The following is a 26,703-nucleotide window of genomic DNA, read 5'->3' on the forward strand; positions in this document are numbered from 1 at the left end:
CAGCTGCAGAATGTCACACATCAGCGGAGAAGGAGCCGTGTTTGTGCCACAACTGCCCCGACCAGTTGTGTCCCGTAATTGGAGTCAACAGGCTAGCGGTTACCCCCACGTCAATAGTCATTAAAAGCACAAAGCAAACTGGATTTGAGCAATTGTTAAAGAAGAAGTTTGGTAGGGAAAAACACCGCACTTTCGAGGGGAATATTCGAATCATATCCCATAGTTACATCAGATAGTACTGATAAATTGATGCAAATATCAAACACAATTCAACTTCTCGAAAACTCCTCTGAAAACAAATGTTTTTCATTCGACAATTATTTTGCGAAATCAAATCCCAGCCAAAAGTGTTGGGTTGTATACTATATTTATGTTTATCAACTCATGATTGCATATATTCTTTTCTAGATTACAGCATTGTACCATATTTAGTAAGCCCTTCAGGTGGGACATGCTCATTTGAATTTGCATAGTGTGATTAACATTTTTTACAATGAACAATGAGATTGAATAAAAAAAAAACGAATGGAAAAAAATGTTGTATATGTTCCACAATGATATCTTCTCTTCAACCTCATGTTGTGTTCTACATTGGAATGTCTATTCTTCGGTTGCGAAAAAGGCAATTAAGATAGAAATTCCTTTGAAAAACGCAGAAAAGGGAATATTAACCATTCGGGTCTATAATCACAATATTGCAACATCATCAACAACATGTGAGCCATCAACTAAAAAGACAATAATTTAATCATATATATAAATGAATGTTCTTCACACAATCGTTTAAACATTGGAAAAATTGATCCACATGACATTACTGCAACACGAAGATCTTTATCGTGTAGTTCTAAATCACCTTGGAGGATTGCTGCAAATGGTTATTAAGAGCATTTTTCTTTCTCGTTCTAAGCTTAGACTTAATGACTGGATTGATGACACTTGGGTGTCACAATCTTTCTGCAATTAGTATACTTCAGGTCGATACAGAATGATCTATTTTCTGTTTTATTTATATGTGTCAAAGATATCAATTTTACTATAAAAAAGGGCCAGACTCACCACCACATTGCTTCTGTTGAACACAATAGTGCAGCCGAAATGGCCAAAGTCAATGTTAATCCGAATAGATTCATAATTAAGTTCCTTTGCTATCGTCTGTTATAAGATACACTCCTTTCCGATTTGAATTCTGGAAAGTATAAGAAAGTGCTCCTGTTCTATTTCCGTCAATGTCAGTCGGAGGTTACAATAAAAATCCCCTTTGAAAGGAACAAGGTAAATGTCAAAATGGAGACAATGTCTGTGAAGAGTTTAACAGTGAAGACTGAAGATGTAGTTCGGTCTAATACTATATTCCAAGCTTATTTTTTCCTGGCCTGTCGGTGCAAAGTTTCTCATGTGGGTGTGACCGTTCGGCACCATCCGTGGGCATCCTCGCATCGTTTATCCGATCTTTTATCTCCGAGTGTCGTTTCTTAGTAAGTAAGACCAGAAAAACGAAGCAGTCTAATAGATAAAGTGAGAAAAGAAAGGCACTTTTAAGCTAAGTGCGGCTGCTAATCCGCATCAAGATGTCAGTATCGGTATCGAAGTAGGCAGCTCACGGCGAGGACACCCGCGTGGAAAGTTATGAATCTCCGTAGAGTGTCGGGTGATGAAAGCCGTGCCGATTTTTATTTTATCTTTTAAAAATCTTTTGTAAAAGTCGCACACTATCATTCGCGCGCGTGCGTGCCGCTTATTTTGATGTACCAAGTGGGTTGTACGGAAACTGTAGCTGCTGCCACTGGAAGGATGGTCCTCTTTGTCGTTCGCTTATTTTCCGTTCTACGGACTTGCACTCAACTCCCGTTGCGACGTTCGGAAAGTCACGCTTCATTGACGCCGTTACACTCCCGTTGATGAATACTTTATGATCCTCTAGTTTCTTATTTTCCGTCGTGCGATGAAGCGTGACTCCACGCAAGTTGTAGAAAATGAAATCCTTTGTTTTGATTAGTCGAATAAAGGATGCAGCCCCCTTCTACAAATTACTATTGATCACAATGACAAACTACAGCGTTACGTAGCCTAAACCACATTGTATTGGCAGTTAATAATTCTAAAAGACAAACTGCGGATAGTCGTAAACTATATTAAGGTAACTGTCTCCCTTTCAATCCATTGACATTTTGTATATATTGGGTTGGATAAGAGGATGTCGTTCCTGAATAGCCTGCCACCGACCTACTAAAGGTTCCCCACAAAAGGTGTAATGTCTCAAAAGAACTTCGTCAATAGCAAAAGAATACACATCACCGGCTTACAAGATCGATATGTGACAAGATACTTTTGAAAATATTGTTACCTGTCCTCTTTCATCCGATGTCTTCTTTCTTCTCCATTCGCTACTTCAACTCGGAGAAAAGGTGTGATATGTCTTTCACTGCGAAACTGTATAGTGGGTTTTCCTTTTTTACCGGATGACAATGTAGGAACGGTTAGATAGCTTTAGTAACCTGGTGTGATAATACAAGATACCTTTCATCCCTGTGACCTCGGTCTGAGATGGTTCTGACAAAGCATCGTGCGAAGGGTGATGTTAGACATGTCTTCCGCACCTTTTGAAGGATGACAAGGGTGTGATAGCGAAGTCTGGTGGTATAAAGTCCCCTTCTTGGGTGGGGAATAGGCCTGGGTAGGGGTGTTGGGGCCGAAGGTAAATGAGAGAGGCAAAGGGTCGGAGCATGGAGTTCCTGGACCAGCATGCTATGAGAGTGATATTCCGATTTAGACCTTTTCCCATTGTCTTGTTGATTTGTACTTATCTTCTTAAAAATTACTTACTTGTTTACGTTACAAAAAATAATCGTTTCGTAAAATCGTTCTGTTTTCTTGGAAAACAAAGAGATACTATATCGATTTCCGGTCAAAACACAAAGTACGATCGCCCCTCTTTGCTGATGAATTTTATGATAGATGTATGCGTCTATGCGGGTATCTATATGTGTGTGTGTGCGGGCGTGGGTGCGTGTGTATGTTTGTATGTATGTATGAGATATTGAGGATGTGTAGAAGTAAATGTATTCTATGATATATCATCAGGTTTTTCGCTCTATCTTAAAAACAAGTAATTGATCTATATTATATATACATACATGTGTAGTATTCCGCCATTTTATGAAAGCAACTCGTTCAATTTGATATGTTTATTTGTAGGCCTCTAAGTTTGATGGAAGAAAGCCTGATTAAATAGGATCATAATAAAGAGCTAGAACAAAATACATAATCTACTGCAATTAAAAAAACCCGTTCTTCTCGAAGCCAAATGAAACCGTAGAGGGCGGATACTATGTAGTCACAATACTCGACATTGATTTGCAAGCGTCAACTTCCAAGTAATTGAGATGCAATGTCCATTATGGCTGGGAGTCGTCGAAATAAAGAAACAAGAGAATGACGTAGGCCCGCTATCTGAAACTCAACAATGTATGTAACTATACATTACATTTCAATACAACATAAGTTGCATTGCATTATAAGAGTGCGTCTTTCGGATGGTGACGTTAAATGTCGGTCCCAGACGTAAATAATCATATCTGATTGATACACGTCTGACAAAACTCAAATACACACACATATGCATGCTTTACAAATGAAATTCTATGAGGAGATTTTAAAAAAAAGGTATATACAAAACTATTGGTGATTAAATTAACAAAATAGTCGATGACCTGTGGGATTTAATATCACATTTCAAGGTATAATAATTTAAGAAATACTCCTGTGTTCAAAATCATGATTTAGTATCAGGGGCGGCGGAACGTATTTTCGTTTGGGGGTGGGCAAAACCAAAAAAGGGCGCTTATATGTCAAAATTTGTATTTTTGGTGCAAACGGATATTTTTACCATGAGATTATCATCTGCGTGAAGTAGATGTGTGTTTTGTAATAATTAAGTTTAGCAAAGCCTTTTTGAAGTGATTCCTGATTGATAAAGCAGTTTGGAAAAAAATTAAATTCTGAAGTTCTGAAACTCGATTTTTGTCAATTATGGCGCTAATTATACTGTTAAAAGGGCATCCTCGCGAGATGTTGCGAGCGCGAATCGCAAGCTCAAACTTTTGGACATTTCTTTTAATAAGACATGAAAATTAAACAGTTCAAGCAGTTTCTGGTTATCAAGAAGAAGTTATGTATCTAACTAAAGAATTGACGCGAGCGCGAACTGAAAATTTGTGTTATTCCAACCTGAAAACTGGACATTCTCAGCACTTTTTGTAACCAAGAACAAAATTAGTACCTTATTAAACAACAATAGATAAAATATTATTATCTTCTAAAATGTATTATGTTTTACTTCAAAAAAGGTATTTCATTTTGAAAAAGGAGACATTTTATTTGGAAAAAGGGCACTTTCTAAAAAAAAAGGCATTTTTTTCCTACGTGGATTTTTTTTTTGGGGGGGTAAGTGCCCCCGGTTCCGCCGCCCATGTTTAATATTAGTTTGCACACTTTAAAAATAGTTCAAATACCGACTTCCGCCAAAGAAATGTTTATTGAAATCTTAAAGTAACCATTGGCATTTTCCCTTTCAATTGATTGGGCTACAGTCTTCTTTTTCTTGGTATTCTGTTATTGGGAGAAGTCAATAGGTCTACAGTGAGATAACTTTTATCTTTCTCATTCCTCTACAATGAAATCAAACATTAGCAAGTATCCTTGGCTAAAAAAGTAACAACTTGAATGTTGTATTTGAAATCCTCTTTCTTTTGATAGAATAAAGCAAATTATTGCACATTCTATCACATTATTATTATTATCATCATCATTTTATTCAGTTATTTATTATCTATTTAATTATTCATGTATTTATTTATTTATTTATTATTATTATAATTGTTTTATCTTTTAAATTTGGATTGATTGATTTATTTATTATTATTATTATTTTTTTTTTTTTTGGGGGGGGGGGAGATACTGAATCCGCCCATTGGTGTGCATGATTATTAAATGGACGGACTGGTAGTGGTTTAAAATGATTTCAAATTAAAAAAAAAGTACTTCCAAACTTAATTTGTCTTGACCAAACATTCTGACAACGCTTTCTAACCCATCAAATTATTCAACTCTAATATACTAAGGATGGGGTTCGTCATTTCACTGACAATTTTCTTCGCTGATATACTGTAGATTATATATTATATGTATCACCATTGTGTTTACCATCTGTACCATGAAAACCAACCATTATGCCTTTCGTCCAAAGTCCACTTTAAGATATGCATTCATTGCTGAGCATTAGAAATTGACTGACCAAATACAATATGATAATAATCGTTTTTGCTTATTTGATTTTAAACCTGGAACCTGCTGTGTTAACTTGTCAAACAATTACAGCAGGCAAACTTCTCTACGTTTGCCTATATGTTATGGTATCGCGAAAAATTGCTTCGCATTTTCGTCTAGAAGTGGCCTGTCAGTTTGATCGTTTACCCCGTCATCTGTCAGAATATTTTTCATGATGTCGAATCTTCTTTTCTTATATGGCACAGTCAAGTCGGGTCAGCCAAATCATTCGGCTATCCCAGTAGATGGTCCAGGACTATGTAAATGTCTGGGGACGGGACGGACCGAAACAAAATGGCCGTTAGTGATCGCAACAAAATACAACCTTCCCTTTCTGTTGGACTGCGAAGGAGAAGGATACGTAAGTATTTTAGATGAAACTTATATATAAAAATACATTTGAAACAACATGAAAGTACCCGATAGTCAATGAAACATGCAAAAGATGTTAACAGGGTAGATATAAATCTTCTGACAACGCTCCTTCCACCCATATACCGCACAAGCGCAAACAAATAATTTTGGGCCATTATTGGTTTTATTTCATTTGATTTAATTTGGATTGATTTGATTAAATGTGATGAATCCGACTACTGTGCCTCTTATATTTTACTCAATATTGTATGAAGGTATGTTTGTATGTATTTATGTAGTGCATGTAGACGGATTATCCCATTCATGTCATCTCATGCATTCACCAAAGCGAATTCATAACTACACTCATATTGGTATTGATCCGAATATGATTGTGAAAGAACTGTAACGAAGAAGATATTTGTTGCCAACTTAGTTCCATGTCTCATTTATTGCAAGCCCACCAAAACTGTGGATTTCCGAGCAAAAACAAAAGTTGACATGATCGTCAGATAATGATCCATTGTTATTGAGAGTTTTAAAAGATGATTTGGTCAGTCCATGAAAAATGTAACGTACTAAGTAGTGATCATTGTGCTTATGATTATTTAGATGATGATGATAATGGTCATGATCATCATGATCATCATCCCCATCATGGCGATTGATATAAATATGATGATGGTTATGATTATAAACTATCTCGTTTGTAATTACTTCATTTCATATTTACATCATAATTTGAATTATTACTTCTTTATTGCATCTGAGTATCTTAATCATCATTAAGATCTAAGGACATACCGTCTATGTCATCCTCACGACGAATTGAATTCTAAATTTTAACTTCTATAGCCAAGGTAGTATTATGCGGAGCTCCAAAAACATTTTTATGAAACCCTATGTTACCATCATATATATTTATTTTGTAGAACGTCCAAGGTGAGGTGTACGAGATAGATGACGATATCCTTGCTGACATCGACAAAAAGGAAGATCAATATGATCGTCGGAAGGTCAAGATCGTCATGGACAAAATGGCGGATGGCTCCGAGCCGACGACCTTGGAATGCTGGTTCTACCTGTTACCAAGGTAGATTTATTTTCTTCATTTTCGTTTAAGTTTTTTCATCATTCACAATATCATTGCAATGATTATTAATACCTATTCAGTCGCTATCAGTATTCTAACGTCATCATCCTTAACATCATCATTCACATTTACCACGCTAGGTTGGAACCATCGAATGATTGTGGATTGCGCGTTGCGGAATTTCTTCATGGCAATTTTTTTCGTTCATTGTTTCAAGGGATAAATCTTTCAATCATTAAAATGAAAATATTTTTGTCGAAAGCAAAACATTTCTTTGTGCAAACAAGAGGTGATATAATATGTTTAAAGGCGAAATGCCATTAAAAAGGGTTTAGTGGTATCTTTACAGCAACGCTTTAAATATCACGATGAATAATGATCACTTGGCCTTATAAACCTCTTGCAATTCCTTTTTGCTATTTTGATTTATATTTCAAACACAAAAATGATATAACATAATATCTAATTAACATAATTCTTTCAAAAAACCCTAAAATCTAAGGCTTTAGTCTTAGGCGACAGTAAAACATTTCAATGATATAATTCATCAGTAGTTATTCATAATTATTATAAATATAGAAATAAAAAATTATACATAAATGAATGTCATATACTAAAACACATTAAGAACCCACCCACAATATCCAAATTCCCACAAAAACGCACACACACAAACACACACATACACAATATACGGTACATAGGCCAATGATCTATACCCATATAAAAAAAATCAGAAAAAGTAACATCATCGCATCGAATTTCAAAAGAAATCGACTAAAAGTATAATAATATTGCATTAAGTTTTAATTCATGGCAATGAATAGAAATTCTAAAGCACATTATCCATATCTTATGTCGTGTGATTTTTTATCTTGTTTTTTGCATTCACCAATACAGATTCAGGCAGTCGTTACTGGCACTTGAGAAACATGAGAATTACGACAGTTATGGCGCCCACGGCCAGCAGTACATCCAGATGTACGATCTCGAGAACAGTAGATGGTTAGAACCCATGGAAACTGTACATAAAGAATTTGCCCTACTAAAAAGGGAAGATGAAAAACTCACCTAATAACAGTGGACTCACTATTGATTAGTCGTTCTCGGCAGTATGAATTTATAAACGGATATGTTAGGATCTGTCAGGCGGGAAATTCAAATCTTTGAAGAATGTGTCATGTACAGTCAAGTCCTCTGACATATTAATTGCTTTGTGAAATAATCTTCTAGTCGGGTCAATGTAAAACCAAAAATACCCCTTCTCCCAAAATATTGCAAAAAATGTTTTTCAACGGTTTCTTGTACTATTTTGAGGTCAGGAATTACGTAATAAAATCTATCGAAATCCACATCCGGAAAGCGGTTATTTTCAAGATGGCGTCCAAGATGGCCGCTATTCACTGAAAATAGACATAGCTCACTTATCATCTACCCTTTACATCCTGTTTTGGTGCATATTCCACGGTATGGGAGGGGGGTAAAAGATCAGTTGATACAGGTCAGAGTGAACATAAGCAGTCGAGTGTACTTAGAAATCCAAGATGGCGTCCAAAATGGCTGCCTAAAAATCCAAAGTTCATCTTTTACTTACTTTCGTGTCTTTAATTTGGTTTATGTGCAATGGCTTTAAGGGTCACGAAGTACATTAGGACAAGTTACAAGGACAGTCTGTGGTCCGGTATGTCCAGAATTCCAAAATGGCTAAAATGGTGAATAAAATGGCTGCTGATACTTAAAACTGACATAGTTCATATCATATCCGCATTGGAGATATGATTTGGTGTTTACATTATGGTTTCAACTTCCAAGTATTACACTGGGGCAAGGTAGGGCAGTCAGTGGTCTAGTATGTCAAAAAATCAAAGATGGCTTCAAAAATGGAGTCTAAAACACGCAAAATTACTGGTTAAAAATGGTCATAGTTCATACAATATCCGCGGTTGAACTCCATGTAAAGCACACAAAAAGTATACTTCCTTCCACTATATATATATCAACTGAGAGAAGAATGACAAAGGCAGTCGAATGTCTTTTCAAAGTTTCACTGAGTCCAGTGGCGTATCGTTGGTAAAACGGCATTGAAAGGGGAAGGGGCAAATAAAAAATGTAAGTCCCTTTATATTGAGCGCGCGAAGCGGACTCGATTACCAAGTGTGATTATGTCGAAGAGTGGCAATTTTCCTCTCCTAGTCTTTGACCTTCCATTAGCATTATCAGTCCTTATGACTGAAGTTGAGTTCTTTAAGTTAAGTTTTTAAGTTATTCGTTAGGCCTATATTAACTTGTAATGAAAATTAACTAGTTAACACCATTACAAAATCTAATTTCCAATCACTTTTCCATGTTCTTATGGACATTTTGAGTTATCTCATAGTTCATATATTAAACGAATGACAGAAGTTATCTGACCTACCACTTTGATAATCCCAATGATCTATGTCATTTTCTATAGTTAGAGTGTTTTATCAAACTCTCATCTTTTCCTTCTTTCCAACCTTACTAACCGTCCACTTATCCCCTCTCAGTCTATCTGTCTCCCACTCTCCCTTCTTGAAATGTTGTAGATTCTTCCCTTTTCATAATTCTTGTTTTGTAATATGCGAAATAACTAATTTTAAATCTGAAGCTGTAAATACAATATGCTTGATACGTTCTCTCAAATCATGAAAATAATTTACCCTATATTTTAATGTTTGTACCTCCTTCATATCATATTTGTTTTCATTCCCCAAACTCCACTCCTCTTTTCCCCTCCCCCCCCCATTTTTTTCTCTCTCTATATATATATATATATATATTTCTCTTTGTCTTTCCCTCTCTGTCCTATCTCGTATTCCTGTTCTATCTCGTTACTCCCCTGTTCACTTCTGCTAAATTATCCTGTTCTAGACAGTACTCTCATTACCTGGTTTCGTATCTTTAATTGGTGAATACCTTAACAGTATTTTTTATATAATGTTATTCAGCAAGCGTTATAATTTATTTTACTTATGGAAAAATGTAATGTGTTGTTCTACCTCAATTTATATTGTTTGCATATAATTTACATTTGCAAATGTCATTGTTATTATATATGACAATTTTACTTTGTTCTGTTTAAAATGAATTGAAAATAAACAGTTTTGAATTATAGGATTGCTTATCGTATCTAAATTCATGTAGTTGTTTCTGCAAGATTCTGCTGCGAATAGATTTTCCAGTAAATAATAATTAATTACAAGCTGATATTTTTTTATATGCTTGCCTGGAAATAGGTTATATGAGGCACTTTTATTGTAAACATGAAAACGATGATATTTTACTCAACAATAATGCGAGAGCGAAGGGCATCCTGAAATGTCTTTATTTTTGCCGAGAGGACACCTTTGGACAGAAATGGATCCGACAACGTTGGAACTGTCTGAAAAATAGATGAATGTTGGTGAAGTGAATATTCTAAGTTTGTATAAAATATATATAGACATTTTCTTATAGATAGAACATTACCAATCAATTAAAGTTTAACAATGTGTAAAACACCGAATTCAGAGACGATATATTTGGACATAAACGGCACCTCATTTTGGGTTGATAGTCCTTAAAATAAAATCATCTATAGGTTTTGGGGATTTAAGTTTTTAAACAATCGCATTTCAGTAATCAATTTGTTAAAACCATAGACCTCACAGCTCGATTGTCGAATGATTGTAAATGATAAAGATTAAACAGTAATTTTGGCCCTGAAATACCAGAAAATATTGTTTAAAAGTAAACGCGTAGGCCTATTTCACAACTCTTCTCTATAGCAGGTATCTTTTAAAGTGTCCAATATATACAAATGTAGATTTGAAATTAAAATACACATATTTTCTTTCATGATACACAAGAAATTTTTTATGGTATACCCTGATTGTAAAACAACCCCGAATGCACCAATTCCCTTGTCAAATATAGAATTGTATATCCGTGAATTCGTGTAGCTTTGAAGGCATTCAAATTTCGGAAGGCTATTTGATTTAACAATGATCTAACCTCCGTCTAAGTTCTTCAGTCAAGCTCTGGCCTTTTTTGTGAATTTTACAGAAATGAATCACTTCCTTATGCTTGTGAACAGCCTTCATTTTATCCTTGAGGGTATTTTCTTGTAGGATAGTTTTCACGGGTACATGAACCAATCTACCCAGCGGCATATTAATGAAATAAGTTATAATATCAGGTTGTCAATCTTTGTGTAACAGGGTACTTATGGTTTTTTTTAAAGACAGCCATATTGCACACACATGATTCTTGTGAACAGTTCTCAAAGCGATTTTAGATTGTCGATCTGACAACTATCCATAGGCGGCGGAAGCGGGGGACGGGGGGGGGGGGGGCCTGTCTTACAATCCTCCCTATATTTGTATAGTTGATAACCTTTTTTCCCCCCTTAATTGTTTGCCTTTCGCCGCCAATGCAACTATCCATCAGAATATCATGAATATGGAAGCACAAACCAAACTAAATACCGAAAATTACTCTGCGAACTTCACTGCATTCGCCTAGCTTGAGGGAGATACGCCAAATCATCCAAATAGAAATACGCAAGTATCAAGTCTGTATAGGCGTCATTACAGGGAACATTTTTCACAAAACTTTCAAACAATACAAAGAGAACAAGTAACAAATATTAGTAAACCAGACCTAAGTCTTTATATTTCGAAATGAAAAAAAAATACTTCTGTTGAATTGCCTCCACCAGACATTCTTCCAATGCATTTTTACCAAATAAATCATTTAAACATAAAATACGAATGGTGAATTTGAGTCATTTACGCGACAATTCTCGTCTTTCGCTTATCTTTTTTTTAATAATGTACCGTGAAAACCAGCCATCCTGTCTTTCGTCCGAAGTCCACTCGTGTTCTGCATTCATTGACGAAGTTCAAACATTGACTGACCAAATACGATATTAAAATCATCCTTTTGCTTTTTCGATGGAGGTGTGATAATCAGACTTTAACCTGCTTCGCTGCCGACTCGCAGCAACTGGTCAGACATTAAGAACGGATAGAATCACAACGTCGGTCCATATTTTTTAGTATTGCCGAGATTGCTTCGGACTTTCAATTTTGTGAAGTGGTCTGTCTGGTGTTAGAACTTCAACCTAGTCATCTGTACTATCAAAACCCTTTCCAATGATGTCGAATCTTCTTTTCTTGTATGGAACCATCAAATCAGGTCAGCCCAATCATTCGTCTGTTCCAGTAGATGGTCCAGGACTATGTAAATGTCTCGGCACGGGGCGGACAGAAACAAAATGGCCGCTGGTGATCGCAACAAAATACAACATTCCCTTTCTCTTGGACTGTGAAGGGAACGGATATGTAAGTAATTTAGAAAAAAAATTATTATAAGATATGAAAACAATGGACCTTTCAACGGGATTTTCCTGTTCCCGTCATTCGTGTCTCCTTTACGTCTGGTTAGTTTTAACTTGAATGATAATAATGATCTATCATTAATGTTCTCATATCGGGACCATGCATGCCCCTGTTTCACTAGCACAATTGAATTTGAGTTTCTCATTTCGTCTCCATGAGATTCATTTTGTAAATATTTTGGTATCTCGGAAGCACTCTTGACTATGAGTCCCAAGGTCCTTGGGTTTGAGTCTTGGGGAGAGGGCGATTTAGTTTACCTTTATCTAAGATAAAGTGTTGTAGATAATGCATTAAAAGGATCACGTTTTAAAGAAGTCCTGTCTACTTAGGCCTATAAATTCGGTTTGCATCATGATGAAAGCCATCATTGATGATGACTATGGAATTACAAATAACCCTGGTGATGGTTTTGAATATCATGATCATGATGCTGCTCTGGAATAACCATTATCACAATGATGATTATCTTAATCATTATAATTATCATTATAAGGGCAATGCTGACTGGATTGATGACGTTACACTCTAAAAACAGAGAGTAAAAATTTATCCAGTATTGGGTAAAAAGGGAAAACGCATGTTTGCTGGGTAATTTTTACCCTCAAAATTGGGGCAAAATGCATGTATAAAGGGTAAATTTCAACGCATCATCCGTAAAATTTACAAAATATTTGGTATCTCTTTACCCAACAAACATGCATGTCCCATTTTACCAAATGTTGGGTAAACCCCTTTTTAAAGAGTGTAATGATATTAATGATCATAATTTTGATGATGATGATCTTCATTGTCGCGCCAATCATCATCGCGATTATGTTAATCATGATACCACTCTTCTCAAAACTGCATTTCATCATTACATTATCACTTGAATTAATTACTGTATTATGATGACTACCTTTGAGACGATCATGATCACCATTAAAAATTGAGGTAATACCATCTAATTCGTCTTGAAGGAGTTGAATGTCTAGTTTCCAATATATCTTGTAGAACGTCCAAGGTGAGGTGTACGAGATAGATAACAATATCCTTGCTGACATCGATGAAAAGGAAGGCTACCCAGATCACTACGATCGTCGGAAGGTCAAGATCATCATGGACAAAATGGCGGATGGCTCCGAGCCGACGACCTTGGAATGCTGGTTCTACCTGTTACCAAGGTGCGTTAATTATTGGTTAGTTTTTCTCCTTTCAATCATCTTTCATCTATCAATATTTCACTCGCTGTTAGTATCGTAGCATCATCATCACCGTGAACACTACCATCATCACTCATTACCACAGGTTAGAATGTTGTTAAAATTTGTTATTAAAAAATCGTGACTGACGGTTGGAGGATATTCTTCATGACAGACTTTATTTTTACAGTGTTTTTTTTTTAAATCACATTAGAACAATTCCCACAAGAGTCAAATTTCTCAAATCTTACACACACACACACGCACACCCTCACACACACAGGCATACGAGCACCTAGGCTTACCTATGCACATTCTTGTAAAAACTTCAGAAAATAACCTCAGTACCTGGATATTGTTTTATGAAATGTTGTACATCAATATATGAATATTTGTAAATCTGTTATATCATTACGATGAATACTTAATTCAAGGAACACACAAGACCATTCTTTTACTCTCTAGATGAAATCAAAGCAATTTCCCTTTGTTAATGTCATGTAGCTCAGGTCGGATTTTTTTTTTTTTAAATCAAACCAGCATGATACTAAGCCATCAATTTCATATTGTTTTCTTCATTGACCGGCGACACAGATTCAGGCAATCCCTACTGGCACTTGAAAAGCACGAGAGTTATGACAGCTATGGCGCCCACGGCAAACAATACATCCAGATGTACAATCATAAGAACAATGAATGGCTAGAACCCATGGAGACAGTACATAAAGAGATTGCCTCGTTACAAGAGAGAGATGACGTTTACACCTGATTACATTCTTCTCACTGTTGAGACATTGTTCGTAGATTATTTTATTTTCTTTCGAACCGTTATTACACTTATGCAATTTATAAGTGTTCTCTAGAATTGTAATATTTTTGTAGGCCTTCTATCATGGCGGTTTGCAATAAAGTATTACTATCAATGATAATACTAGCTTATGAATTATAGCGGTAAACACTTTGACCTACTTTTAACACCCTAAGTAAGCCATCACGAAATACCACCCACTCATGAAATAATTTTATCGCATTTCGTGTAAATTTAGAAGGTATATGGGCATCATTTATTGAATATTTCCTCTCATATATCACTGGATGCTTTTACATGGGTACAACTGCATTATCCAAAGAGAAGAAGAACATGAATAAAAATACTATTAAATGTCACGGAGGCCTACAGTTGTAAATTCAAATGATTTGCAAGAATACTTATTTCGAGCAATAATGTTTAAGTGCAAGAGCGTTAATTGCCCATATAGTAGTTAATTGTCACAATGAAATATGACATGAGCTATCTTTAGAAAGTAAGAGTCATTCCAAGACTTAGAAGAAAAAAAAACAGAACATCGTACATACATTCTTTACCTTAATAAAAGTTCTCAACTTTGATACTGCCTTTATATTGCATGTATAAAATGATTTGATTAACGGTGTTGTTTTTCTTCACATTATAATACCCATTCAAATCGTACTAAGTACACCTCAATCAGCATAATATGGGGTAACTGTATGTGACATATTTTGTGCTCACTGTGGGAAATATTAATTGGTCCAAGTCCGATTTAGGAAGGAAACGGAGTAGCAGAAAATAAATCTGCCGCAACACCCTTCCAGTGGCATGACAGACACAGTGGTCAGGATGATGCAGTGGTAGTCATAGGATCATTTTATTGTCTCGCTTGCATAGCAGAGCGAGACTAGAGGCGCCGCTTTTCCGACGGCGGCGGCGTCAACATCAAATCTTAACCAAAGTTTAAGTTTTTGACATGGGTTTTTGAAATGTCATCATAACTTAGAAAGCATATGGGCCTAGTTCATAAAACTTGGATATAATGGTTATCAAGTATTACTGAACATCCTGCCAGAGTTTTTGAGGTCACAAAAAATTACACGACCAAGGTCAAAGGCCATTTAGGGTCAATTAACTTAGACCATGTTGGAGGGCTTAACATGAAAATCTTAACCGGAGGTTAAGTTTTTGAAATGTCATCATAACTTACAAAGTATGTAGACCTATTTCATAATACTTGGACATAAGAGTAATCAATTATCACTAAATGTTCTACTTGAGTTTCAGGTCACTTGACCAAGGTCAAAGGTCATTTAGTGATACTTAATTACTCATATGAAGAGATTTAAGTAAAGGACCGGGTTTATTGTGTCCGTCTACTTTAAAGATAATGCGGGCTACCCAGTTTTGTTAGCTTTGCAGCCGCCTCAAATACACTTGTGTAACAGAAGTTAAAAGGCAGTTACAGTATAATCTAATCTGGACAGAATATGACATCGAACAGCACTGTGACAGGTGTCTTTGGTTATATACTTCACAGTGGCGTATCTACGGGGGGGGGGGGGTGGGGCAGGGGGGCACGTGCCCCGGGCGCCACTTTCATGGGGTGCAACAAGGGGAAAAGGGGGCGCAAAAAACAGAAATGAAGAGAAAATTCAAAGGATTAAAGGCACAGAAAAGAAATACCACAAGATGATTACCCCCGACAAAAATTATTACCATGGTAATACGAGCTACGCATGTTGGGGATGATCTTTTACATCTAATTCTAATTAATTTATCTCGACTATTTGCTTCAAAAAAGGTTTTATCGTAATTTAAAAATAGTAGGTGTTACTATATTTTTATATTGATAAATAATTCCCCGAGTTTCGTAATTTTGTCAAAATAATGAGATAGAAATTATATCTAACAGAACGAGTGACAATTTATCCCAGCCACGTGAATATCGTCTGCTGCTATTCGTTGAGTTGATTTGCCTTCAGATTCGGATATATTCACTTGTTTGTAAGTACAGTTATATCATTATTTTCCTTCTTTAGATCCTTGACAGAGGGAAGAGACTCTGTATGGCTGGTCAGGCTGGAATTGTCATGGATTTATTTTGGCCCGCGGTAGGCCTACGTGCAGCTAGCACTAGCAGCTGCATGAGTTGGTAGCGAATCCGCATGCAAGTTGAATTGTCCGACTCATCATCATAGACGTAATTCCCCTAATTTACCTCCATCCACGTCACTAGAGCTAGAAATGTTATCATCATTCTCTTCATCTTCAAAATCATCAATTTGAAAATCCAAAATCTAGATAACTTCTGGGTTTTCTTTCATTTCGTGATCGAAGTATTCAGTGACAGTGTGGAGAAAACGTACCCTCGCAACAGGTTTTGCATGCAAGTGGAGCTTGACGTGGGAGAGCCAATCACGTCTCTCGTACACTCATACACGTCATCAAATTCGAGTCAATTCAGAGACCGATGGGAGGCGTATTTCGGAGAGGCATTTTAGCGCTTTTTAATTGGCGATTTCCACCTTATGTATTACTTTCGTTATTTTTGAATGACCAAATGATAATCCTTACATCATGATCTTTCCACTGATATATAATAAGGCCATATTCATAATCAATATATTCATCCTTTAAGCGTGACTTTCAGATAAACCCCACCTCACACTTTAGACCGGTCTGTGACCCGATTTCAGAAAGAATGGATGTTGTGCATAACTTGCTAAAAATAATATTTTCTTAAATGAGCTACCTACAAAGTACAAACTATAACAATACCAAAATCGGATTTTTTTGCAAATTACAACTTCTATGGCTAGAATAAATAAAAACCTGTTTTTCCAGGAGGTGAGGTGAGATAGTGCATGGTTAACTATTTTCGAGGTATGTTGATATGGAGCTGTATCAAAACAGTATCGATTCTCTAAGGTCAATCTTCAGCTTGCGATTTGCATCCGTACTTGTTGGATATATCCATGATATAAGCGGTAGGGTTCCCCCCCCCCCATTCCGAGTTTGAGCCTTCACAATTTCGAAAAAAGGACGTCTGGCAAAAGTACTTTCTCTCTGCTAGGTCTTATGCCAGCTCTTGTCAGGGTTCTCAATTGCGAAATGAAAGATCGCCTATGGTTTCATGAATCAAATACTTGGGGATGGAGGGAGGAAGGGAATGGATGTTTCAAGCTGTTCGTAAGCTATAAAGGCCCTAGTGACTTCATCAACAACTTCAATAGGGTAAGTCAATAGTGAACAAACTATACATTTTACCCCACTTTTAGCTGCAAGGGTTGCCTTGGCGCCCAAGCAATCGAGGAATTGCTTCCTATCGGGTGCTCATTAACCACTCCTTGGTGGATAGTGTCAAATGTAGATAAACGCCTTGTCAAAGGACGCCTTTGCTGCGGTGGAGTTCGAACTCCGGTTTCTGTGTTTCAATGGCAAGAGACTTATCCATTCCACAGAAAACATATGATACTATTTCAAAAATGAAATCATTGTAAAAATATTAGGACACATAGTCTATGCATCTTATTTGATCTTCCAGTTTTTTCATCCATAAAACCCCGGGGCTCCAAAGCCATGTATCACCGAGCGGTTGTATGTACAACGTTGCCGGAAAAGAGTTTCCAAAAAAATCCTCTCCGTGTCAACCGACATAGAGATGGTACACTGGAATTGTCAAAACTTAGGAAAGGAACTCAGTTAGTACCTTCTTTGCCACAAAGTCGTCTCCAGGCATCCACGGGAAAATGACAGAAAGCTGTCAAGATTCTGCTTACGTGTTGAATGGTCCTCTCTTTTCTGTTCATGAACACATAGATCAGAGGATCCAGTAAGGAGTTTAGGTAGGCTACCCACATGGTCGTAACAGCAAAGGGATGACTGACGCTGATTTCAAAGGGACAAAAGTGGGTGACGCTGTAGGGTGTCCAACAAAGAATGGTAGTGAGTACCAACATTGCTCCTGAACAGAGAAAAAAAATGGAAAAAGTTACACATGCCAAACCCCTATAATACATAAGAGGTATAGTAATTTTATTTTTCTCCACAGTGTCGACAGTGCATTTGGTTTTCTGGATGTTTTATTTATGTTTTTTCCATTGTTTGTCCTGAACGTTAGCGGTGAAAATATTTTTTTTTCAAAGGGCGTATATAGGCTGGGGCGTGCTCCCTCCCGCCGAGGCAGAGGAGTTCCGACACTAGCAAGCAAAACAAAGGTTGTACCCCTTATTCTGCTTTCAACAGCTGATTTCCCCAACTTTACAGTTCTACCTCCCAAGAGGTGCACCCCGTACCACTTTAGTTCCAACTCCCCCAGGATGTGCACCCCCATGTTCAAACCAGCCTACGCCCTTGGTTTTTCCTACTTTGCCGATTGATCGACATGTATATTTCTAAAATAACAATGAAGAAGAAAAAGAATTTCATGCAGTAAACTAGAATATAAGTTTGATTTCGACATCGCAATTTGTCATCATTATCAAGTACTACTTGAACATAACATTTTGGAGTGAAACTTAAAATTATTTGTGTTCCGCGGAGTTGCCTTTCAGTTAAAGCGAAGGTAACTTGCAATATACACGTAGGATTGCAATCCAGTGTCTTGGACTTGAAATCGATTAAATTTTTTTTTTATATGTAGGTGCAAAAAAAATCAGGAATATTCAGTATTACCCACTAAGGCAACTCGTTTTTCTCGGCTTAATCTTCGTTTCTTTCTTGATAACTTATTGCCGCTGCTCCTGTCCTCCCCACTGTCTGACGACGATGGGTTTATGCTCGACGAAGAACAGTTCTTTGGCTGATTGGAATCCGAAAGTTGCTGGGTGACACCAGTATGTTCATCAATTTGACCGGATATGGTATATGGCCCTGACGTCATGGTGTTCACCAATTGTTCGTCCTTCGTGTTAACGTGATGTGCAGGTTCATCGCCTTGAAATCCATAATTTTCTATTGCGGTAATTGGGAGATCGTCACGTTTTCCCCGATAATTATCAGCACTGTTGACACCATTCGTAAGCTCAATTTGAGTACTTGGAAATGAACACTCGTAACAATGCGGCCTTTGGTTTACATTCACCCGGTACTTTCCATGGGCGTGTGACGCAGAGAATTTCTTAGATTCATCGTTCACTACTGTGGCTCTTCTTGTTGCGTCAAAGGAACGCAACTTCCGGTCACTCTTTAGGATGTGATATATGATGCATACATAGCAGATGATCATCACAGGGACGGTGATTACGAAAATGACTGTGGCCCAGATGGTATAATAGACACACGATTCAACACCCCACTTAGGAGAACAATGGTGTGTATGCTCGGTGTATTCATAAGTGGTTAGAACACCGACTGCAGGAGGCAATCCGATGGAGATACAAGTAACCCATACGAAAATAATGGTCAAATACATCCGACGTCTAGTTGGCGGGAAACGGGCTTGCCAGACGATGGAGAGGTATCGGTCCACGGCGATACACATGACATTGATGAAGTTGCCAATTGTGCAAGTTGTAGCGAAGAAGCCATTAATCTTTAGGACAAAATTGAAAGGCAGAAATAAACAAGGGGAAATAATTATCTATCCTAAGCAATTGTGGGACAAGCATGCTGTCGGAATAGACGTTTGTTTAAGAGTGAACTACACTGTTTCTACATTAAAGAAACAAGCATTGTTCAATTATGTTAAGGTGAAAGTTGGTCAATATAATCATGAACTATAGAACAAATTGTTTGCCAAACAGATATATATCGAATAACTTATCAAGAAAAAAAATTGTCTATGAAATTCCCTTAATACAGTTTAGTTGTTGAGTGGGCCAACTTCTTAATGGCCCATACCCCCACCTCAAAAAAGGGGAAAATTGCAGACGAAGTGCAGCGTAGCCCATTCTGTTTACCAAAATTCACAGTATATTTTCAACGGCATAGTTAAAATGTATATGTATCAAGATTATCAATGAAGCACGTAGCCCCGAACTCGGAGTGTAATGCGTCCATTGCAAGACATTTCCCTTTTAAATTGAAATCCAACATTTTCCTTACCGTACAGACCGTTGCGTTGGTAGAAAGAAGGGTTCCACCATCAATGACGGCGACGACAGAGAAACTCATGCTGAAGAGCACAACACCGAGGTCGATGATGTTAAGGTTGGCGATCAGGAGACTGTGATGGTGTTTTGTCTTCTGGGATGTCAGTATCTGTGTCATCGCCAAAATGTTCGCAAAGAACGAGGCAATCATGATAACCACAAGAGTGGTTGTTTCGAGTATTGCTTCTGGACTGTTCGACTCGTGCAAGGGTTCTCTGGTGATGTTTGAGTGCCATCTGCAGCTGCCTCCAGAGGAAAATGCCGAAAACATGGCTCTGGTTTTTTTTATAACTCTTCCAAAAGTATGTCAAGTATTTATGAAGAAGATTACATGAACGCTACTTAATTACTGCTTATTGATCCCGTGGCCCTCAGAAAGGAATCTATAAAAAGATACACACCATAGCCTCCATCTCTCACAGCGGAATACACACCTATGTGATTGATCAGATTCTTGCTAGTTTGTCTTCAAAACTTGCATGCTGTCATTTCAACGGTACAATTAAAATTTCTTTTTATAATTGTATTGATAATCTGCAATGGCAGTTGAGGTAAACTCATTATAGAGGTATGCTAAGGTAATATATCGTGTAATATGAGATATAATTCGTATTATTGTTTTTAGTTGAGGAATGCGTTAAGAAAGATCTGGACAGAAGCTAATGACATCTCATTTTGAATAGATAACGTCCTGGTTGTAATCGTTACACATATCAGCTACAGTAGCGATCAATATGAAGTAAAGAGCGGATAGAAAAATGGATGTTTAGACGTTCCTCAACCTGTGGTGTGCAAGAAAATACTGTCCTACCGGCTATCACGACCCAATTGATCTTTCTTTTAATATCTTGCTGTTTATATACCACGGCACCGGTCCAAATTTGTTTCATGTTCACATTTATCACTTTAAAATTACGTATAGATTCCTCCATTGTCATGGGTCGAAGGGATTAGGCTGATCACATCTCGATTCATGTTAAGAGCAAAGGGTAATAAATGTCATGATGAAATCATGGTAATTGCTGGCGTCAGACAACTTTTAATATTAACTTTCCTAATCAGCTAATTAATAGAACCTACCCAATACAAAATAAGCTGACAGCTACAGGCATATCATATCAAAATGATGAATGGTCTCTGCCAAGCCGCCAACAAACGCTCATCAACAAATTAATGTACATGAAAAACCTACTTACACTCTTGCGCAGACTGTCTGTTGTTGGGGGAGGGGTGGGCCCTTTGCCCCATTTGTGCCCATTTTGTTTTAACAAAAAAATACTCTGAGGTATGCCGTGCCTTATTTGTCACTTTGCGTCACTCATTTTTGTCCATTCAATTTCGGACTGATGATCCCAAGTTTAGTTGACATATACACACAAACAGCATGGCACGTCCTCAGACAGATGAAGTTTTTCTGATTGATATTATTTTGTTCAATAGAAACATACTTACAAACACTTAGTGTTGAAATGCGTGTTTGAAATTCTTAAATTCATTTAATGATGGTGATATCAATGTCAAAGTATGTCAGGTGATGGAAAATGGGATAATTATTACGTTAAGTTTCTTAAGGATTGAGTTCCTCTGACTTTCCATTTCGGCATAGCCTGGATGTGTTCAGTCAACAAACTCTAGTCTTTAATATTACTACTACTACTACTACTACTACTAATCTGTATAGCGCTATCTATCTAGAAATATTCTATTCCGAGGCGCGTTGTTATTATTATTATTATTATTACCCCGGCTTTAGCTCGAACTGCCTTTCAGCGCTCATGCATTCAAGGAATTAATCCTGCCGGGTACCCATTCACCTCACCTTGGTTGAGTGCAGCACAATGTGGATAAATTCCTTGCTGAAGGAAATTACGCCATTGGCTGGGATTCGAACCCACGACCCTCTGTTTCAATGTCAGAAGACTATTCCACTGGGCCACAACGCTTCACATGTTATTCTTTCTATGTTATGACGACGTGATCATAGTGCATCTCTTCGTAGAGCTCAGTTTGGTTGGAACCAAGTTCAACCAACATCATCGACGTTGACCTTTGTTAAAATTGCCTTCGTACTTTGCCCCTTGGCTTTGCCCTTGAAAAGGGGCTTTTACTTCAGCAAATAGTGATAACATTATCGTGAATATAAACAAGGAAGAATGTGCCCGGTTCGCTGTATACGCTTACTGACGGGGACTGACATGAGCTATCATAGCCAGGGGCCGCGGAACCGGGGGGGGGGGGCTGGGGGGGGGCTTCAGCCCCCCCACTTTTTTCCAAAACCGTGTACAAAAACGTAAAAATGACCATATGATTGTGTTTTTTTGCATGGTCAGCCCCCCCACTTTGAAAATCGTTCCGCGGCCCCTGATAGCGACCATTCGACCATAAAGGAATCTCTTATCATGTTGTCGAACCGACTGTTCTTGTATGGAACTATTAAATCAGACCAACCCAATCATTCGTTTATTCCAAAGGAAGATCCACAAAGCTGTCGATTTCTTGGCACGGGAAAGACCGAGACAAAATGGCCGCTGGTGATCGCAACAAAATACAATTTTCCATTTCTCTTGGACTGTGAAGGGGAAGGCTACGTAAGTAATGGTAGTTACTTTTTTTATCAGATATTTCTTTGCCTCAATATCGTGGTGACATCTGAGAACCAAAGAAATGAGCTGTAATAAAGAACATCACTGGTTTGATTTTATCACTGATATAATAATACTTGATGTGGTCTTCTGTAAACAAAGGTGGTTTAGTTTTAGCACTATATTCTGTAGTATATTCGATATGCTGGCCTGATGATTTGAAAAGAAATTACTTTTCAGTTGTGATTTGTTTTCTTTTGGAAAGAATCAATAATCATCAAATTATTGGTAATATACTCAGCACAAAACTTTATTCCGTACCGATGACGTATTTTATGGTTGATAATGTCGATTAGGGGAAAGCGTTGGTTATACAGTGTCAACCTGTGAATGAAGTACTCTTTCACGATTTTCTCGCATACACACCCACACACTCACACACCCACCCTCACACACACAAACACACCCCCACACAAACACAAACACACACACACACACACACACACATATATATATATATATAAATATATATATATGTTCGATTCCCGGCAGAGACATTTTTTCGGCATCACCAATTTTTCCAAAGGGTAGATAGCTCTGGGGAACCTTGATTTAAGCTACGCGTACCATTGTTCTCTTCATCCATTTATTTACAATATATAAATATATATATATATATATATATATATATATATATATATATATATATATATATATATATATATATATATATATTAAGCTACGCCTACCATTGTTCTCTTCATCCATTTCTTTACAATATTTAAATAAAAAGAGTTGCCAAAGCTGTTGTACATGTATAACTTTACACACACATATATATATATATATATATATATATATCCATGCTGTCTTTATACAGTTCAGTGTTTGGAAAATAAAAAATGGGTAAGAATACAGGTTGTTATGTGCGATATTGGGGATATGAATTTTCTTTCATTCTTCTATTATTCAGTAATATTTTCTCAATCTATATCATAGAAGGTCGAAGGCGAAGTGTATGAGATGGATAATGGTCTCCTTTCCTATATCGACGAAAAAGAAGGTTATCCAGATCACTACGCTCGTCGTCAGGTCAACATCGTCTTGGACAAGATGGCGGATGACCCCGAGCCAAACACCTCAAAGACATTGAGGTGTTGGTTTTATCTCTTACCTAGGTATACACAAGTTTCAAGTTTCACATTCTTATTTATTTTTATTTTGTAGTATATGAAAATTTAAAAAAATGAAAAATTCAGAACTTGATGAAATAGGGTTAACATTATCCTCCGAACAGTTTCTTTTACTAGCTTTTATCGTCATTCATATTTCATTTGTATAAATATTATATTTAATTTCCAAAAATATTTTGCATTTCAACCTTCAGCAGCCATGATATAGATTCTATAAAGTATATTGATATACTTAATGTTATTCGATTACATAACTAAGATAATTAATATATACACTCCACTTTTAAAATGCAGACCAAACTTATCCTTTACCATCACAATCATGTTCTTCTCTTCTTTGACCTATACAGGTTTAGCCCATCTGTACTGGCACTCGAAAAATACAAGAGTTACGACAGCTATGGCGCCCACGGCAAGCAATGCATCGAGGTATACGACCACAAGATAAAGGAATGGGTAGAGCCCATTGAGAAAGTGCATAGAGAGATTGCACTTTTACATGGAACTGATGAAAAATGCAACTAAAGCCATTCGGCCGACAATTCATTTTCTGGTTGTTTATGATGTTCGGCACTGTGGTAATTCGATCATATTGATATTTTATTGCATCTTAATGCACACTGTACTGTAGCTCTTCATTAGGGGACACGTCACAGTAACAAAATGGTGACATATTTTGCACAAGCATTTAGACTTTACGCCATCATAGTGAGAAATAATAGCTGGAATTTACTTAACATTTTTTTTAGTTCTTTGTTAGAGACAATAGTAGAGCCAGTAATGGCACTCGTTGCGTCGACTGTATTTATGCGAAGATATGAATCTTACTTTGTCTTTTGTAGTTTCGCTTGTTTTATTTTCGAAGGGTTGAAAATCGTTTGTTACGAAAAGTTATTGTATGCAGCATTGATTAAAGCTATTTAAAAACATTTTTGTGTTAAAAAATCTTTCTCATCCTACACGAATATTCCTTTAATTCTACAACTACAAGATATGAATCTGCCGGTATATATACACTCGGCAAAAAAGTTATTGGACACTTATAAAAGTTAAAATATTCCATATAGATATTTGATTAAAGGCAAATTATTGTATGCCAACATGACCAGACAATATTCCTCTTCCAGTATGACATGACATTTTCAGGTGAACAGTCACACATGGGTGGTTAAATGCTTTAAACAATAGCAATGTCAGTAAAAGAAAATTGCAAGAAATGGATCAGTCAGTGCATGGCTGGTTACAGGCATTAAACAATAGCAATGTCAGTAAAAGAAAATTGCAAGAAAACGATCAGACATTATTTTAGTTGTGAAAGTTTGTGTGGCATAAATATCCATTAAACGATAAAAGCAAACTTAAAGTCAAATACCACTCTAAAAGTGAATAGAAAGTTATCCACCTTGGATGCATCACTATTCCACTGGAATTTTAAGTCAAAGTTAGTCGATGAAAAAAATGTCAAATTTTAGTATCTTGGCATAAGTAAAAGAAAATTATTCCTATCCTCCTATCTTCTGCAGGGGTGGTGGCCCTAGGTCGACCACTCCTAGGGCGGTCTCTAACTTCATCAGTAGCCAAATATCGCTGGTTCAAATTTGAAATTGTTGTTGGTGAAACTTGGAAATATCGAGCCACTTGTCTAAATGACTGCCCAGACTGCAACATTCCTATTGCTCTTGCACGCTCTTGGTTGGAAACCTTCATCTTGAAAGTGAGTGTCCAAATGATCCATCTAATTATGCATCCCATGATGCATCCCTAAGCATTCAATTCAAATGATAACCACCTGTTGAAATTGTTGAATGTATGCCTACAGGATGGTCATGATCATTAGCATTTGATTGGTCAATTTCTTGCAATTTTCTTTTACTGGCATTGCTATTGTTTAAAGCATTTAACCACCCATGCGTGACGACACACAATAATTTGCCTTTAATCAAATATATATATGGAATATTTTAACTTTTATAAGTGTCCAAGAACTTTTTTTGCCGAGTGAATATATAAAGCGATAGCGCCATATTCATAAATGGGCAATCACAAGTTTATTTCAGGTAAACACAAACAGTATTGCGACTTGTGAAGATGAAATTGAAAGAGAGAGATTTATCAAAGTAATTTAAATAGTCCTGTCTTGAAATGATGAGAATAAAGAAAAAATATCATAATTTGCATAATAGCATATAAAATTCCTGCTGTCGCACAGTATGTTTATAGTGTGTAATTCACACAGTGGACTATGTGTAGATGTGATTCACACTGTTAAAATGCTCAAATTCAGCAGTGTAAAAACAATTCTAAACTGTGACACCTCTAACGTGTGGGGTTCACAGTGTGTTCACGAAGTGAAATGTTTGAAGATGTGCTTCACACTGTTCAAAACTAAAAGTTAACAGTATACCAATGATCTCACACTACGTTACGCAATGTGAGTCACACTGTAAACATACTGTGAACACGCTGTGGACACACTGTGAACACACACAGGCACAGAGTTACACTCTTTCTTACTCAGTGTGAACACACTGTGAGTACACTGTAAATGTGAACACACTGTGACACACAGTTACACTCTGTGTTACTCAATGTGAACACACTGTAAGACACTGTGTTCGTTCTAGCAGGGATTGTTCCTCACACTATAAAAGAGATGTCTTTTTATGATTTATGATGATAAACTTT

General features: G+C 36.8%; 4 protein-coding genes across 5 annotated transcripts; 3 read left to right on the forward strand and 1 right to left on the reverse strand.

Moving 5' to 3' along the window:
- Nucleotides 1-2,395: 2,395 nt before the first annotated feature.
- Nucleotides 2,396-10,082, forward strand: LOC129268536 (putative gamma-glutamylcyclotransferase CG2811). 2 transcript variants are annotated; one of them, XM_064097942.1, is made up of 4 exons: nt 2,396-2,440; nt 5,535-5,689; nt 6,615-6,775; nt 7,676-9,910. In XM_064097942.1, the coding sequence occupies exons 1-4, from the start codon at nt 2,416-2,418 to the stop codon at nt 7,848-7,850; spliced, it is 516 nt and encodes a 171-aa protein (XP_063954012.1). In that variant the 5' UTR covers nt 2,396-2,415; the 3' UTR covers nt 7,851-9,910. The 2 variants fall into 2 exon arrangements, with proteins under 2 accessions (XP_063954012.1, XP_054762084.2); XM_054906109.2 differs by lacking the exon at nt 2,396-2,440 and having other exon boundaries at nt 5,333-5,689; nt 7,676-10,082.
- Nucleotides 10,083-11,596: 1,514 nt separating this feature from the next.
- On the forward strand, nt 11,597-14,747 carry LOC129268431 (putative gamma-glutamylcyclotransferase CG2811). The gene is made up of 3 exons (XM_054906019.2): nt 11,597-12,120; nt 13,171-13,340; nt 13,953-14,747. The coding sequence occupies exons 1-3, from the start codon at nt 11,932-11,934 to the stop codon at nt 14,125-14,127; spliced, it is 534 nt and encodes a 177-aa protein (XP_054761994.2). The 5' UTR covers nt 11,597-11,931; the 3' UTR covers nt 14,128-14,747.
- Nucleotides 14,748-16,947: 2,200 nt separating this feature from the next.
- On the reverse strand, nt 16,948-21,076 carry LOC129264529 (D(2) dopamine receptor B-like). Its single transcript, XM_064105255.1, has 3 exons — nt 20,197-21,076; nt 18,826-19,684; nt 16,948-18,115 (listed from the first exon to the last, which is right to left on the reverse strand). Exons 1-3 carry the CDS (start codon nt 20,512-20,514, stop codon nt 17,850-17,852), a joined length of 1,443 nt encoding a protein of 480 aa, XP_063961325.1. The 5' UTR covers nt 20,515-21,076; the 3' UTR covers nt 16,948-17,849.
- A 1,537-nt stretch (nt 21,077-22,613) lies between these two features.
- Nucleotides 22,614-25,166, forward strand: LOC129268645 (putative gamma-glutamylcyclotransferase CG2811). The gene is made up of 3 exons (XM_054906205.2): nt 22,614-22,831; nt 23,825-24,003; nt 24,369-25,166. Exons 1-3 carry the CDS (start codon nt 22,643-22,645, stop codon nt 24,541-24,543), a joined length of 543 nt encoding a protein of 180 aa, XP_054762180.2. The 5' UTR covers nt 22,614-22,642; the 3' UTR covers nt 24,544-25,166.
- Nucleotides 25,167-26,703: the final 1,537 nt, after the last annotated feature.

The sequence above is a fragment of the Lytechinus pictus genome, chromosome 1 (genome assembly GCF_037042905.1).
Source record: "Lytechinus pictus isolate F3 Inbred chromosome 1, Lp3.0, whole genome shotgun sequence".
Lineage (NCBI taxonomy): Eukaryota > Metazoa > Echinodermata > Echinoidea > Temnopleuroida > Toxopneustidae > Lytechinus > Lytechinus pictus.